The sequence below is a fragment of the Lepidochelys kempii genome, chromosome 10, assembly GCF_965140285.1.
Source record: "Lepidochelys kempii isolate rLepKem1 chromosome 10, rLepKem1.hap1, whole genome shotgun sequence".
Taxonomy (NCBI): domain Eukaryota; kingdom Metazoa; phylum Chordata; order Testudines; family Cheloniidae; genus Lepidochelys; species Lepidochelys kempii.
In genome coordinates, this window is record NC_136389.1 from 78,553,617 (window position 1) to 78,566,971 (window position 13,355).

Genomic DNA, 13,355 nt, shown 5'->3' on the forward strand with positions numbered 1-13,355 from the left:
CTTCCTTTCTACAGTATATACACAGTAAGGGCAATGCTCATGATGAGACTCACATAACACTATGCAATGGGACACCTACATACAGTATACATGGCAGAAAATGTAAAGACCACAATTTAAAAAAATGACAGCGGTTATGAGTCTTTCCAGGATTTGAAATCTTCCTAGCTGTGATCTCTGTGTGACAAGATATTTGAAGGCAAATCATGGGAGAAGACGTTCCTGGTTATAATGGTCTTCCTTTGCAAAGACTTTATTTGCTTTGACTGACAATGTGTGTGGGGTGGGATGGAGGGGGATGAATGGAAGGGGACAGGATGGACATACAGGGTGAAAGGACACAGGTCATCACCAAATGAATGATGGAGTCATATTCAAGAGGCAATGGGAAATCGTGGGGTGAAAAATTATTTCAAGGAGGGTGTACGCTAAGCACTCATGACTATTTACATTCACATTGAAAACATGAGCATTACGAAGGAACCAGACATAGAGCTTGTGAGGAGAGAAGAACCCAGCTTTGAATATAGGCTAAGAAGTCTGGAATAAAGGATGAAGCTCAGAATTTGGAAATGTATTTTATAGTATGCTTTGCTTTTTTCTTAAAGACCATCATACGCTTCCAACACAAAAAAACCATTCATATTCATTCCCCAAAGTAGGGGCTCTGCAACGCTTTAGAGACTCTTGTCCTCAACTCACTGCACAGTATAATTATGTTAGTATAGAGAAATGTGTCGGGAAACATAGTGAGGTTGTTGCAGATTCACAATGCATTGTGTGTTTTGTACCATACGCCAGACCCACCACCCATGGAAGTCAAGGAAGTTTTTCCGTTGATTTAAATAGGCTTTGGATTGGGCCCTAAGGTGATAGCACTTCATGTATTGTTTCTTTTCTAATTGCTGACTTCAATGTAACATCCTTGTTCTCTTTAATCCTAGGTGGAAGTTTTAAAAATTCCAGTCTGGTTTTAACACTTACTAAATTCCAGCATCTTTATGAAACAAGGACAAAGAAAAAAAAGATACATTTCACAAATAAATACCTGAATCCAAAAGTATGAAAATACCCTGTCACAGCATAAAATTCTTCCCTGTTGAATTAAACATAAAACAAAGATATTTTCCCTGAGGTAGCAGCCATCTCTGGTAAACTTGGGAACAGATCTCCAAGAATAGGTCGTGCTCACTAGGGGTTATCAAAACCAGGTCTTGGATACTTCCTGCCACAGCTTCATCTTACTGCAGCCAGGAAAATGATGGTAAACAAAGTCAGTTTATTTGAAGTAATGGAACGCTTTCCTTAGATAAATATACAGGACGAGATTCTGCGGTCAGTTACAGCAGTGTAAAGCAGGAGTAGCTTCATAGTGAAGCTACTCCAGATTTATATTGGTGTTACTAAGGGTATGTGCACCCTGCAATAAAACTCCCATGGCTGGCCTGTGTCAGCTGACTTGGGCTCGTGGGGCTTGGGCTGTAGGGCTATCAAATTGCACTGCAGACATTCAGGTTCAGGGCTGGAGCCCAGGCTCTGGGACCCTCTGGGCTCAAACATCTACACTGCAATATTATAGCCCCTTAGCACAAGTCCTATGAGCCCAAGTCAGCTGACATGAGCCAGCCGTATTTGTATTTGTATAAATTTGTATTTATTTTTTGCACAGGTCTGTGCTACTCTGTTCAGTCTGGGATCAAAAATGGAGGCATCCAAGAGCCAAAAAGATAGCAGCTACTTGTGTTATTTCCCATCTGACCAGAAGCTGGATGATCATGTATTCAAAAACACACAAGACAATGCCTGTTGTTGCAAGGTTTCCTGTCCAGTTTTGCAGACTCAGGAGGCTTAGATAATTCAGGTAGGATAACATCTCCGTGGTGGTTCTCCAGAATGGACCTTCAAACCTTTTGAGGTTTGCCCATCACAAACGTCTATGGATATTTTGCAATGCTATAGATTTACAAGAGCTTAAAAGAAACCTCAAAGAGAGGAAAATCTAAATATCTAAAAATAATCTTTAAAGGTTCACATATATCTTTTACTGTCTTAAACCAACAGATAATCAACATCAGTTCAAGCCATTACATTTCTGCATCTTAGGAAAAAACCCCTATTTTTGACATACTACTGTATTTCAACTAATCAAATGGCACAGCATTTCCCTTTCATAAAAGGAAGGAGTGACAAATATGTGTTACTATTACATTATCACAATAATGTGATATTAAACTAATAACAGGTTCACAGCCCCAGGTATTTTGAGCCGAAAGCTAGTCTAAATTATGTGTTCACTTTGGCAACAGTACTTTATTCAATCTGAACTTCATTACACACACAGACAATAAAAACAAGAGTTCAAATGAGGGGGTCTGGGTTCTCTTTGATACCAGGTTGTAACTCAATGTACGAGGAAATACATCATCGTTTTCTTTTTTCCTTCCTTCTGGTAGTAAATTGTAAACTAAGTAATACTGATGCTGTGCATGTGGCATGGGGGCTCTGCTTCGTGACATGTCTGGTGAGTGCTGGAAGTGTTAGAGACGGGCCCTCACCAAAATGCCCAGATCTGGAGATCAAGCTTTGAAGTGTTTGAAATCCAGACCTTGCAGTTTGAGCTTTCTCTAACAGCTACTTCAAATCTTAGACGCTGATTCCTGTTTTGATTGAAATAAAAGAGACACATTTATCAAGCCCTTCAAATCACTAACATTAACCCTTTCCTTGGGTTTTCGCCATACACACTTACCGTACTCCTTTAATAAGGCTCCAACATTCCCACCACTCTCGGGTCACCCTGCACCTCCATTCCCCATCACTTTGCCTTTCCAAACACTGGCATAAACTGGCTCCTACAAGGCAAACTCTTCTTCTGTAGCTAGACATCCCCAGCTGATCAATAATAACCTAAATTCAGAAACCACAGGGCCTGAGAGCATAGGTGCTCTGGCTTAAAGCTGTTACACTCTCACTTGCAATCTGCTTAAGAAATTTGGAGGGAGAGGGGGAAAAAAACCTCCCCCAGCATACTGTAAAAGCATGAGCAGCAACCTCTCTGAGGTCATATAGGGGGAGAGCGTTTGTAGGTTTGTTCACATACAGATCTGGCCCTTTAAAACCCCTCCAATCCTGCAAAAAACAAAACATAACAAAACCAAAAGACATCATGTAGGAGAAGAGGAATTTTAAAGGGCCAGGACACTTATAAACACTGACTCATATTCGCCACTGGCGCATGTTGCTCAACCTAATTGAGGTCAACGGCATTGCATCTGCTTATAGCATACTGGTCAATCGGACCCTCAGGGAAGCTGCCCCCCTCAGATCTAACTTCATGAGGAGTAAATCTATTTCAGCACAAAGGAAATGGGAGTTATATATTTTTGCTCACTGTGCTATATACGTTATGACAATTCTTTTAGTACTCAAATGCCAAAGGGTACAGTTAGTTAAGAGGGGCTGATAAACATGTTTCTGATACATACTGATCTATTCCACAGGTACTGAAGCTGCAGAACTGTTTTTCATTTTTTTTTTTTAAAAAAAGGCAAGACAATTGATTCTTTACTTAAATGAGTTTCCTTTCCTGATTCCTTTCCACTTTCAAAGAAAAGTGAAATTGTCACCTTTGATTCAACACCGTGTATAAAAATACTTTACAAATAAACTCCTTAAAAACACATGCCTGTGAAATGGCTGGCCTGGATGTTTAGAGTTGTGGATTGGGTTTTCTTCAGCATCGCCATAGAGATGTTTCAATGCCACCAGGTTGCTTGACCACTTGCACTGAGGTAGGTCACCAGCAACATGCACCGATTGACCACACTACATTCTAAGGGCTTCGGACATGAGGTCTACAACAGATACCACCAACAATAGCCTAAAGATAAGCTGCCAGGAGGAATTTCTCCATGCCTGTTGTCACAATGCCATGTTAAGAGCACGGTGATCCTGTCACCATACATGCTGGTGCCGTATAAACTGGTATGACCAATTTTGGAGTGGGTGGGGACACTGACAACTAGTTCTGTGGCACTGTGCAAACTGTGGCTGTGGACACTTAGGCTTGCTCTACACTGTGGGGGAGGGGAGGGTCGATCTAAGTTACACAACTTCAGCTACGTGAATAACATAGTTGAAGTCGACGTACTTAGATCTACTTACCTGGTGGAGTACCGGAATTGACGGGAGAGCGCTCGGAGGTCGATTTATCGCGTCTAGACTAGATGCGATAAATCGACCCCCGCTGGATCAATCGCTGCCCGTCGATCCAGCTGGTAATGTAGACAAGCCCTTAGAACTGTCTCTTTTTCCCACCTTTCCAAATTGAAATCGGTCTTTACCATTCAAAACAGCATGTGGCTAAGCAAACAGAATCTTTAATGGCCTGGAGTGCTGACCCCTTCTATTTCATAATAAAGGGTAATTAATGTAGAATTTGATACTTTAAGGCAATCTAAAAAAAAAAAAAAGAGTGAAATAAGTGGGTCCCTACATTGCTATCTCTGGGCCAGATTCTGGCCTCATATCCATCTTATGAAACTCTAATGGAGCTCCAGTGGCTGGAAAGCTGCTCAAAACACAGCCCAGTGCAGTCTTTTGAGCTGCTTGAGAGACAACCATAATTGTCCCCAATTGCTCTCTTGGTTCTTTAATGCCTTGATGAAATAGTATTAATTTCCTAACCTCCTATTAAAAAGCCGCTGCACATCCAAGTGATACATCCATCCCTGCTGGAGGCTCTCTTTATGACCATTCCCTTAAGCCTTTTTTAATACTACATGCAGCGTGGATGCACCCAGCAACTGCCTTTGAACAGTGCGGGCCTTCCCTTTCCTGGTGAAAAGAAGCAGTTTTTAAAAGGCTTCTTGCTTTACGAGTGGCGCATCAGACAAGGACAAAGAGGTTTTTCGTGATAAAGCAAAGTGTGTTTCCAGACTACGGTGCACACTCACTTGCTGTTGGGCAGCAACTCAAGTATATATTAACATGTGCACCCAGTCACAGGTCTCTTACTCCTGGGATCTCATCAGCTGAACAGCAGAGAATGTGATGACCATCTAACAGTGAAAGAGTGTAGGCGGAATGGTGAGGTGCAGGCAATGAGGTGCATGCGCCAGACTGTACTCTCCGTTAGCTGAGTGCGTCCCCACCAATGATAATGAGCCAATTCAGCCTCAGCGCAAGTGAGGACAACTGAGTTGAAGTCAATGGTACCAAGTCTGGCTTTGACCCATTGGGATTGAACTAGCATAGTTCAGGGCAGAATCAGACATTTAGGGCTTGTCTACACTGACCAGGGGATCGACAAGTGGCAATTGATGCATCGGCGGTCGATTTAGCGGGTCTAGTGAAGACCCGCTAAATCGACCGCCCATCGCTTTCCCGTCGACTCCTGTACTCCACCGGATCGAGAAGAGTAGGGGGAGTCGACGGGAGAATGTCTCCCGTCGACATCGCGTAGTGTGGACCCCACAGTCAATAGATATAAGCTAGGTTGATTTGAGTTACGCTGTTCACGTAACTCAAATTGCGTCGCTTAGATCAAATTTCCCCTGTAGGGTAAACAAGGCCTTAGTCACTTGTTTAGGCCTTCAGAATATGGCCTTTCTCAGACACAGCTCTCACTGAAGCTAATGGGAGTTTGACTGACTAAAGACTGAGTAAAGGATCTCAGGTTTTGTCCTCTCTGCTTTAAATATATATACACATGTTGCCTCTTACTGTATTTTTTCCATTTTCTTTTCCTATAGTAATAAAAAATTTCCCCCTTTCCTTTCAAAACAACCAATGTTCTTCCCAGTGAGGTGTTAATGAAATAGTCTGGTGGCCCTCCACCACACCAGGCACTCTTTCCACTCAGAAAGGTGGCATATTAGGCAGCTCATCCAGCTGTACCTTTGAACATTCTGATGTGCTTTTTAATACTAAGTATTCAGAAGTCTCAAGTTTTAGCGGGTTTTTCTTTTAAAAGTAAGATGTAATACACTATGGCTGAAAAGAAATAAAGCTAATGAAGAAAATGCATCTTTTAGAAATATGTATTTAGACAAAAAGGGGGGGGGGAAGGGACCAGAATATGCTTTTCTTTCAAAAAGCACTTCCCTGAGGCATTTAACACATGACAGAGGATGTGTCAGTGACAATCAGGCACCTCCTTGGATGCATGAGGAATGAGGTTGAAAGGCCAAGTGCCTCCAGTATCCAACAAGTGCCATTATCTCAGCTGGGAGTGTGTTATTCCACGTAGCCAATGGTAGAGCCTGAGGGTTCTGAGTAAAGATGGGAACGTGCATAAGGGTAGGAGCTGTAGTTCTAACCTATCTGGCTGATGTCCCATAATCTGTCAGACTGGAACTCTGATTAGACAAACTGGTTATTCCCTGGGGACTGATCCTGCCTGGAGCTGAGCACTCTGATCCTGATTCAGCAAAACACGCATGCTTAGTTCTTGACTAAGCATTGACGTAGTTGGATCAAAACCAGACTGCTTACTTTCTTGTAGGATCAAGCCCACAATCCTTAGAAAATGGGGGGGTTCGCTGGTTTGAAGGAGCAATAGGGAACAGCTCACCTGTACTCCAGGGTCCAGTTTGGCCCTAATGTGGCAGGTGAAGACTCTCTTTAGGTTACTGGTGGTGGTAAACCTGCTACAACAGTCATTAAAGGAGATCAATCATATAAAACTCCAACACACAAAACTGAACACAAGCACTACGACTTGGCTAAATGTAAAGCTTTTAACACTAACGAAATGTCACCACAATCGGGATTTAACGCAAACACACTGCCCTTTCGTTTGTCTTTGAACAGGTTTCATTGGAGCAGAGCAGAACAGTCAGATGAAAGAGGAGCAGGTCTGACGACACAAACGAATGAACTTCTATATAAAACTTGAGGTAGAACATTGCTTTCAAGGTTTGGAAGTGCTTTACATCAGAATGACGACGACATAAAAAAAGGACAACACCATGGCAGATATGGAGCATGACTTCTGAGGTAGTACCAAGCTTATGCAGACCAACTTGTTTTGAAAACAAAGGAAGACACAGATATTTGCTACTTCCCCGAAGACATTCATTCCGGTTGAGGTAGGTTCTGAGTCTACTCGGGATGTTTGTCCAAGTCTTTCAGTAGCCCTCATGCAGGCCTCATTTTTTTTTCTTATTTATATTCAATCATTAAAAAAGCATCCTGAGAAATAGAGAAAGTGTACAAAACCATCAAATCCATGAAAAGGTGGCCTTTCCCGGCCTGAATTTTTGGAGTCAAGTTAGAAGGATTCATCTTAATCCAGTCATCGTGAAATAAAAAGTAGATCACAAAGTAGTCCTAAAGCCACTAATGGGGAACATGGGCTGTGATGCCAAGGGAACAAGGCTCCGCCATATTCCATCATTGATGGAGACTGGAGAATTGGTAAAGTCTGTTACCTAGCAGCCATGGGAAAAACAATTATGACCAGTCTTGATAATGCAATTGTAGGAAGAAATGCACAGAGAGGCCTGAGACAGGTCAGGAAGATAAACTTCATAGAGCTTCAAAAAAGCTGTATATCAATATAAAAGAAATAATAAAGCAAAAACAAAAACAAAAATCAGACTGTAGAAATCTTAAATTGACCTGAGATTGACAAATCATTGTAAAGACATCACCAGACATGGAAATGGTTCTTGGTGAGTCCTACAAGAGGCTTAAAGACTTGGCAATTATCCTTCATTGGTGGGACTATGTTTCAAAGCTGGGACTTCCTGGCTAAAGTTGTGTAGCGGTCCACCCTGATCATCAGGAGCCAGACTTTTGGCTTGGGGATCAAGCTGTTCTTCTATAATGCTGAATTCATCCAATGGAAGTGTAGATATCTGAGTCTCATCGTGTGAGTCAGGTGGAACGTGATCTGGCTGAGAGGAGAAAAAACATGCCATTACAAAGACAATAATTGTTGCATTTGGCTATCACTACCAAGATGCTGGGCTTCTTAGAAATGACATGGTTCATCCAGGAACGAATATGCACATCTTACATAGATGCCCTTACCATCTACAGTTTAAATTCTACCCCATGTGCCAGGAATAAGGACTGTTTGTGGCGACCACTATAAAGTTGTATATTCGTAACCAACCCCCTTTGGGCTGACAATGGGGTTCAAACTTGAGACTGTCAGCACTAAACGCAGGAGCCTCTGTCACTTGTGATAAAATAATAATTCCTCTAGCTAGCAGCTGTAGTAGACTTTTAACCTCTTATATGAACTAGCCACTACTGGGGAACAAAGACACTCCCAGTGTGGAATGGATTAAACATTAGTGCTTAGCGGATCTATATTTTCAATGGATGGAAGGGAATTAAGCGTATATCTCTCCCCAAACATCAAGGGAAGAGGAGTGTGTTTGAAAGGAGAGAGTGTCTGTAAATCCCACGATTAATGTCAAGGCAGGACCCTTACCATTATTCCCTTATCCTGTTGATCCTGGGAAGGCAATGCTAGAAACAACCTTTCCAGCTCGTTCATCTCCAGTTGCTTCCCATTCATGTCCAGGTCGTCCCTGTCCCTCCAAGCAGCTCCGTTCAGAACCAGGCCTGTGGCATTCCTCTGACTCCTCGGGATCTGGGGGGTTGACAGCTGTTCCTGGACGTTTTTACACATCAGCAGTCTGGAAAACCGAGGGGGGAGGACACTGAAAGTGCAGCACTTCCCAGCATTGCATGCAGCCCCTTTATGTGGGCCTGGGCACACCTTGCCGTTCACATCTTACAGCCAATTCTCTGCTCATACACAGCCTCCCAAAACAGGAGCTAGACTCAGAGACAAGCCAGCCAACAGAGTCACAGCTCTAGTCTTTGTCTCCACCTCTCCTTCCCCGGACACCCAAAACCCCCTCCACACTTATCGGTGCGCCATGTTCTCTCGCTCCTCCTTATAACCCATTTCTCTGACACAGCTTTCAAAGCAGATCTCCCTGCGGATGTGTCCACCCTGTGTGCCACCTCAGCTGTTGCCCCAGGTAGGGTATTTAGTGCAACTGTCTTTTAATACGTTTTGTAGGGGCGAGGTGCTGGCTTGACATCAAAGGCCTCTTGCTGGATGTGGCCGCACAGCTCTGCTTACGATCAAGTGAGCGCCCGCAACTCCTGTGCACTTCAGGTCTAATCTAATCGGTTGAGTCTGAGAACACTTCAAACAGCTTGAGAACCACCAGGGCAAAGCAAACAGCACAATACAAGTAGATAGTGTATTAGCGTCACTCGGCCCGTGTGGGGAGAGAACCGTACCTTCCTCTGTACCCAAACATGAGGAACAGGACACAGAATATAATGCACGTGACTCCAATGTGGATCCCAATGATGATCCCCGTGGTGGAGGTCTTATTACTTTGCTCATCTTTCATGCAGTCACATGGGGGATTCAACACTGTGAGGAGAAGCAGTGAAAAGGGGTTAGTCCCTGGGGTTTTAGCCACCTAGTGCTTCCGATCCTAGACACATGAGCACCGCAGCATGAGCTGGGGTGGGAAGCCCAGCATCAGGCCATGTTCTTGAGTAGCTCAGAGACTAACAGTTGTAGAAGGAAGGAGGAGACATCTCCCCAACTTTCAGCCTGGAGGTTTAAGCCCTCATTGGGGGAGGGGAGGGCAGAGCACTCAGCTTTCCCACCCCACTCTCTGCCAGTCAGCGGAGAAGGGGCCTGGTAGGGCAGGGAGGAGGCAGCTGCCGTCACAGCCTCCTGTGACGAGGGGGCTGGCTCTGTCCCCCCTGCTATCAGGACCTGGCACAGCTCCCTCCCCATGGCCCCCCAGGCTGAGAAGACAGAGCAGGGGGAGCCCAGCTGGGGACGGAGGGGGGCTGAGCCAGCTCCAGGGAAGAGACTGATCCCAGTCCAGCAGCAGCTCCTCCTTGCCCCCTCCCCTGCCCCGAAGGAGGTTCAGATATGGGAGAGGGGAGCCTGGGTGGGGAAAACAGATGTGGAAGGTGCTTCAGGGGAAGAAGCTGTAGAAGCAGTGGCCTGGAGGGGAGGACAAAGGTTGGGTGGGAGAGGGGAGGGCTGAGGAGTGTTGGGGGAAGGGAAGGCTTGGGTGGGGGTGTTGGAGGGGAGGAGGGGGGTGTTTGGTGGGTGGGGTCTTTGAGGCAGGGGAAGGGTGGGGGGTGTTTTTTAGGAGGTGGGAGGAGCGGAGGAGAGTTTGGGAAAGGGGAGGGAGTTGTGGAGGAGGGATGCGTGGGGGAGAGGGAGGTTTGCAAGGGGCAGGGAGGGAGGGAATGTTTGGGGGGCAGGAGGGGCCTCACTGTACTATGAGGGGGTACCTCCCCACAGCTTTGCTGGCAAAGCGACTCCTTTGCTCTCCTTAACGTCCCGTTATGGCAGTGGCCACAGTGGGGGAGCCCTGCTGGCTGCCCTCAGAGCTGGATTCCAGGCTGTGACCAGCAGGACCCTGCCGGTGCAAGTTCTTTGCCCTGGACCCGGCTCACCACAGCCCGTCTGGTGGCTCTTTAGGACTTGGCGTAAGATGTGCTCGTTCACCGTGGGGCTCTCTTCTGTTGGGCCCGTAGCCAAAAGGTATTTATCCAGTGCCGGGTGAGGGGCGTGGAGGCAGGGGTGTGGCTCATCTGTGCCAGTTGTTGCTGACAGTCTTTCATGGTAACGTCCCCAGATCAATCAACCGATATCCATGGTAACACCCAGGGCTAGCACTGGCCAAAACTTTGGACACTGTTATTTAATGAACGAAATGGGATGCCAAGCGTAACATTTGTTTTATTCAGACTGCAGGTCGATGGCTGCAGCAGGCTGCCAGCTGAACACTCTTACAGACGGACGTTATCCCCTCTCCGTGATCTGTACCTAGAACTGCCATTGGAATAACATCTGAGGGTACTGTCTGAGCTGATGTAACTACAGGCTAAAGCTAGCTGAGGAAAACACAACAGCTCTGCAACAGCTTTCCATAACAGCGAAGCGCTCTCCCCAAATACACCCGCTGTATTGCAGCTAGCTATTTACAGGCCCGTGTCTCCCCCTTTCCCTTTGTGCTGGAGGGGCTAGCAGGGACTTTCAACTGAACTAATTCCTAAGATTTTGCTGCAATCCGGCAGTTCTGCTACACGGGAACAAAAGCTTTCAGCCTAGTCTCCTGAGACAAGCAATTTCCTTTAAAAGTCGAGCCTGCATCTCTGATCTCTAATGCTGTGTTCAGATGAAAAGCGAAAGGATAACATACAATTATTTTGCCTTCCTGCCTGGGGATCTGTAAACTTTGCATTTTCTCTGTGTCAGAGGTATGATGTGAATTACACTGGAGGAAAAAGAAAAGGAGGACTTGTGGCACCTTAGAGACTAACCAATTTATTTGAGCATAAGCTTTCATGAGCTACAGCTCACTTCATCGGATGCATACAGCCAGAGCAGTTTATAATATCTTATTCAGTGGTATCCCTCAAAACAAAGGCTAAGTATTAGAATGGAGCTGATGGACTTATCTGTACTTCCAGCAGAGATTCATGTTTACTACGTTAATGGTACAGTATGAATAACAATCTCTGTTTTGAAGATATTCCCATTGGAAGTCTGGTTAAAATGACTCCCAAAGCACCAGGGTATTTTTCAACACATACAAGAACACAAAAGGTGTGAACAATTAAAGATTCCCCTGAGAGGTGAATCCTCTTGCCTCCAGGTAACTACAGCACTGATACACTCAGTCTCTTTCTCTCTTCCTACCTAACACGGATGCCCTCCAAAGAACTAGGTTAAAATTATTTGAAGCCTGATTTTCAGAGGTGCTCTTGCCCACCACTCCAGCTGAAATCAATGGAAGCTGCAAATAGTGCCTCTGGACACTGGGCCCAGAGAGGAGTCTAGTCTAGGTGCGGAAGAGCCAGGAGACTAGAATCATGGCAGCAAACGCATCCTTAACTCATCACTGCAGCTCACAAAGCAAAGGCAAACCCACCAGCTGTTCTGAGACCAATTCCCTGCAGTGGGAACAGAATCCTAGTAAGTAGTGAGAGATGGCAAAACCATGTTAGACCAGGGAGGAATCTGCTTCCAAAGCCAAGACAGCCTCCAATGTGAAAATGATAATACAGCTGAGCATAACCAAAACTCTATTCACGTCCATTCCTGTGCACCAGCAAGAAGAGCAAAGGACGGGTCAAATCTGGACTTCAGTTCAGGACCAGATTTGTAAAGGGATTTAGGCATTTCTTCACTCAGCACTGGAAGGACTAGGCAATTTAGACAGTGATTTTGACTTCCGATGAGACGTAGGCTCCTAAATCACTTTTGAAAATGGGACTTAGCATCTAAGTCACTCAGGTCTTGCAGCGCTAAGTAGAACAATGTCTAAATACCTTTACAAATTGGAGCCTCCATTCTTCTGTCAGTTTCAGACAGGCTCTTCTTCATTTTCTTGTTTACAGGAATTTCCTTGTTTGTTTGTTTGGTTTGTTAACAGAGAGAGACTGTCACAGACAAAAGTGTCCCAGATTGTTAACAACTAACCAACCACTCCAGAAACAATGATTCTTTATCTGCTATTATCACCCACTCTGCAATAAGTTTGTGGAGATGTAGAAAAGCAGGACAACAATGGACTCCTTAAACTACTATAATCAACACAATCTCATCTAATCTGTCTAATAGCCAACACACTGGTGACTACACCCAGTTCTGGTTCAGTCCGAGCACTAAAACCTGACTTGCTCCCCTGAGTACAGTGAAGAGACTGCAAACTTACCTAAATGTAACTAAGGATAGAATTTGGCTCTGAGTCTATTAAGAGCCAGATTCTGACCTCGGATATATGTTCTGGGTTCCCACTGAAGTCAGCTGAAACTGCAAATATACAGAATGAACTCCCAGGATTTAACCCTAAGACTTCTAATGCAATATTGGTGATAAAAACATACGGCCTTTGGGGAAGGGACCATCTTTTGATTCTGTGTTTGTACAGCACCTATCACAACGGGATCCTGGTCCATAAGAGGGGCTCTTAGGTGTTGCAATAATACAAATAATAGAATATCAGGGTTGGAAGGGGCCTCAGGAGGTCATCAAGTCCAACCCCCTGCTCAAAACAGGACCAATCCCCAATTTTTGCCCCAGATCCCTAAAAGGCCCTCTCAAGGATTGAACTCACAACACTGGGTTTAGCAGGCCAATGCTCAAACCACCGAGCTATCCCTCCCCCCACTTAAATAAATAACAACATGCTGTCCATGCACAGCTGTTGCTTGTGAAAGAGAGAGAGCTAGCTGTGTGTACTCTCTAGCCTGTCCACCAAACAGCATTCCACATTCTCCATTTGGGGCCCGTACAACCTGAATTTAGAAGACAAACAGTGCTATTTAGTTACAGGAGT

At 45.0% G+C, this 13,355-nt stretch overlaps 1 protein-coding gene across 1 annotated transcript in view; it reads right to left on the reverse strand.

Moving 5' to 3' along the window:
• The window catches only part of IGDCC3 (immunoglobulin superfamily DCC subclass member 3), a 258,890-nt gene that overhangs the window by 71,367 nt on the left and 174,168 nt on the right, over nt 1–13,355 (reverse strand). The window contains exons 12-13 of the mRNA XM_078854705.1: nt 9,274–9,412; nt 8,447–8,654 (exon numbers count right to left, since the gene is read on the reverse strand). Of these exons, the coding sequence (XP_078710831.1) occupies nt 8,447–8,654; nt 9,274–9,412 (347 nt within the window). The remainder of the gene's footprint in view (nt 1–8,446; nt 8,655–9,273; nt 9,413–13,355) is intronic.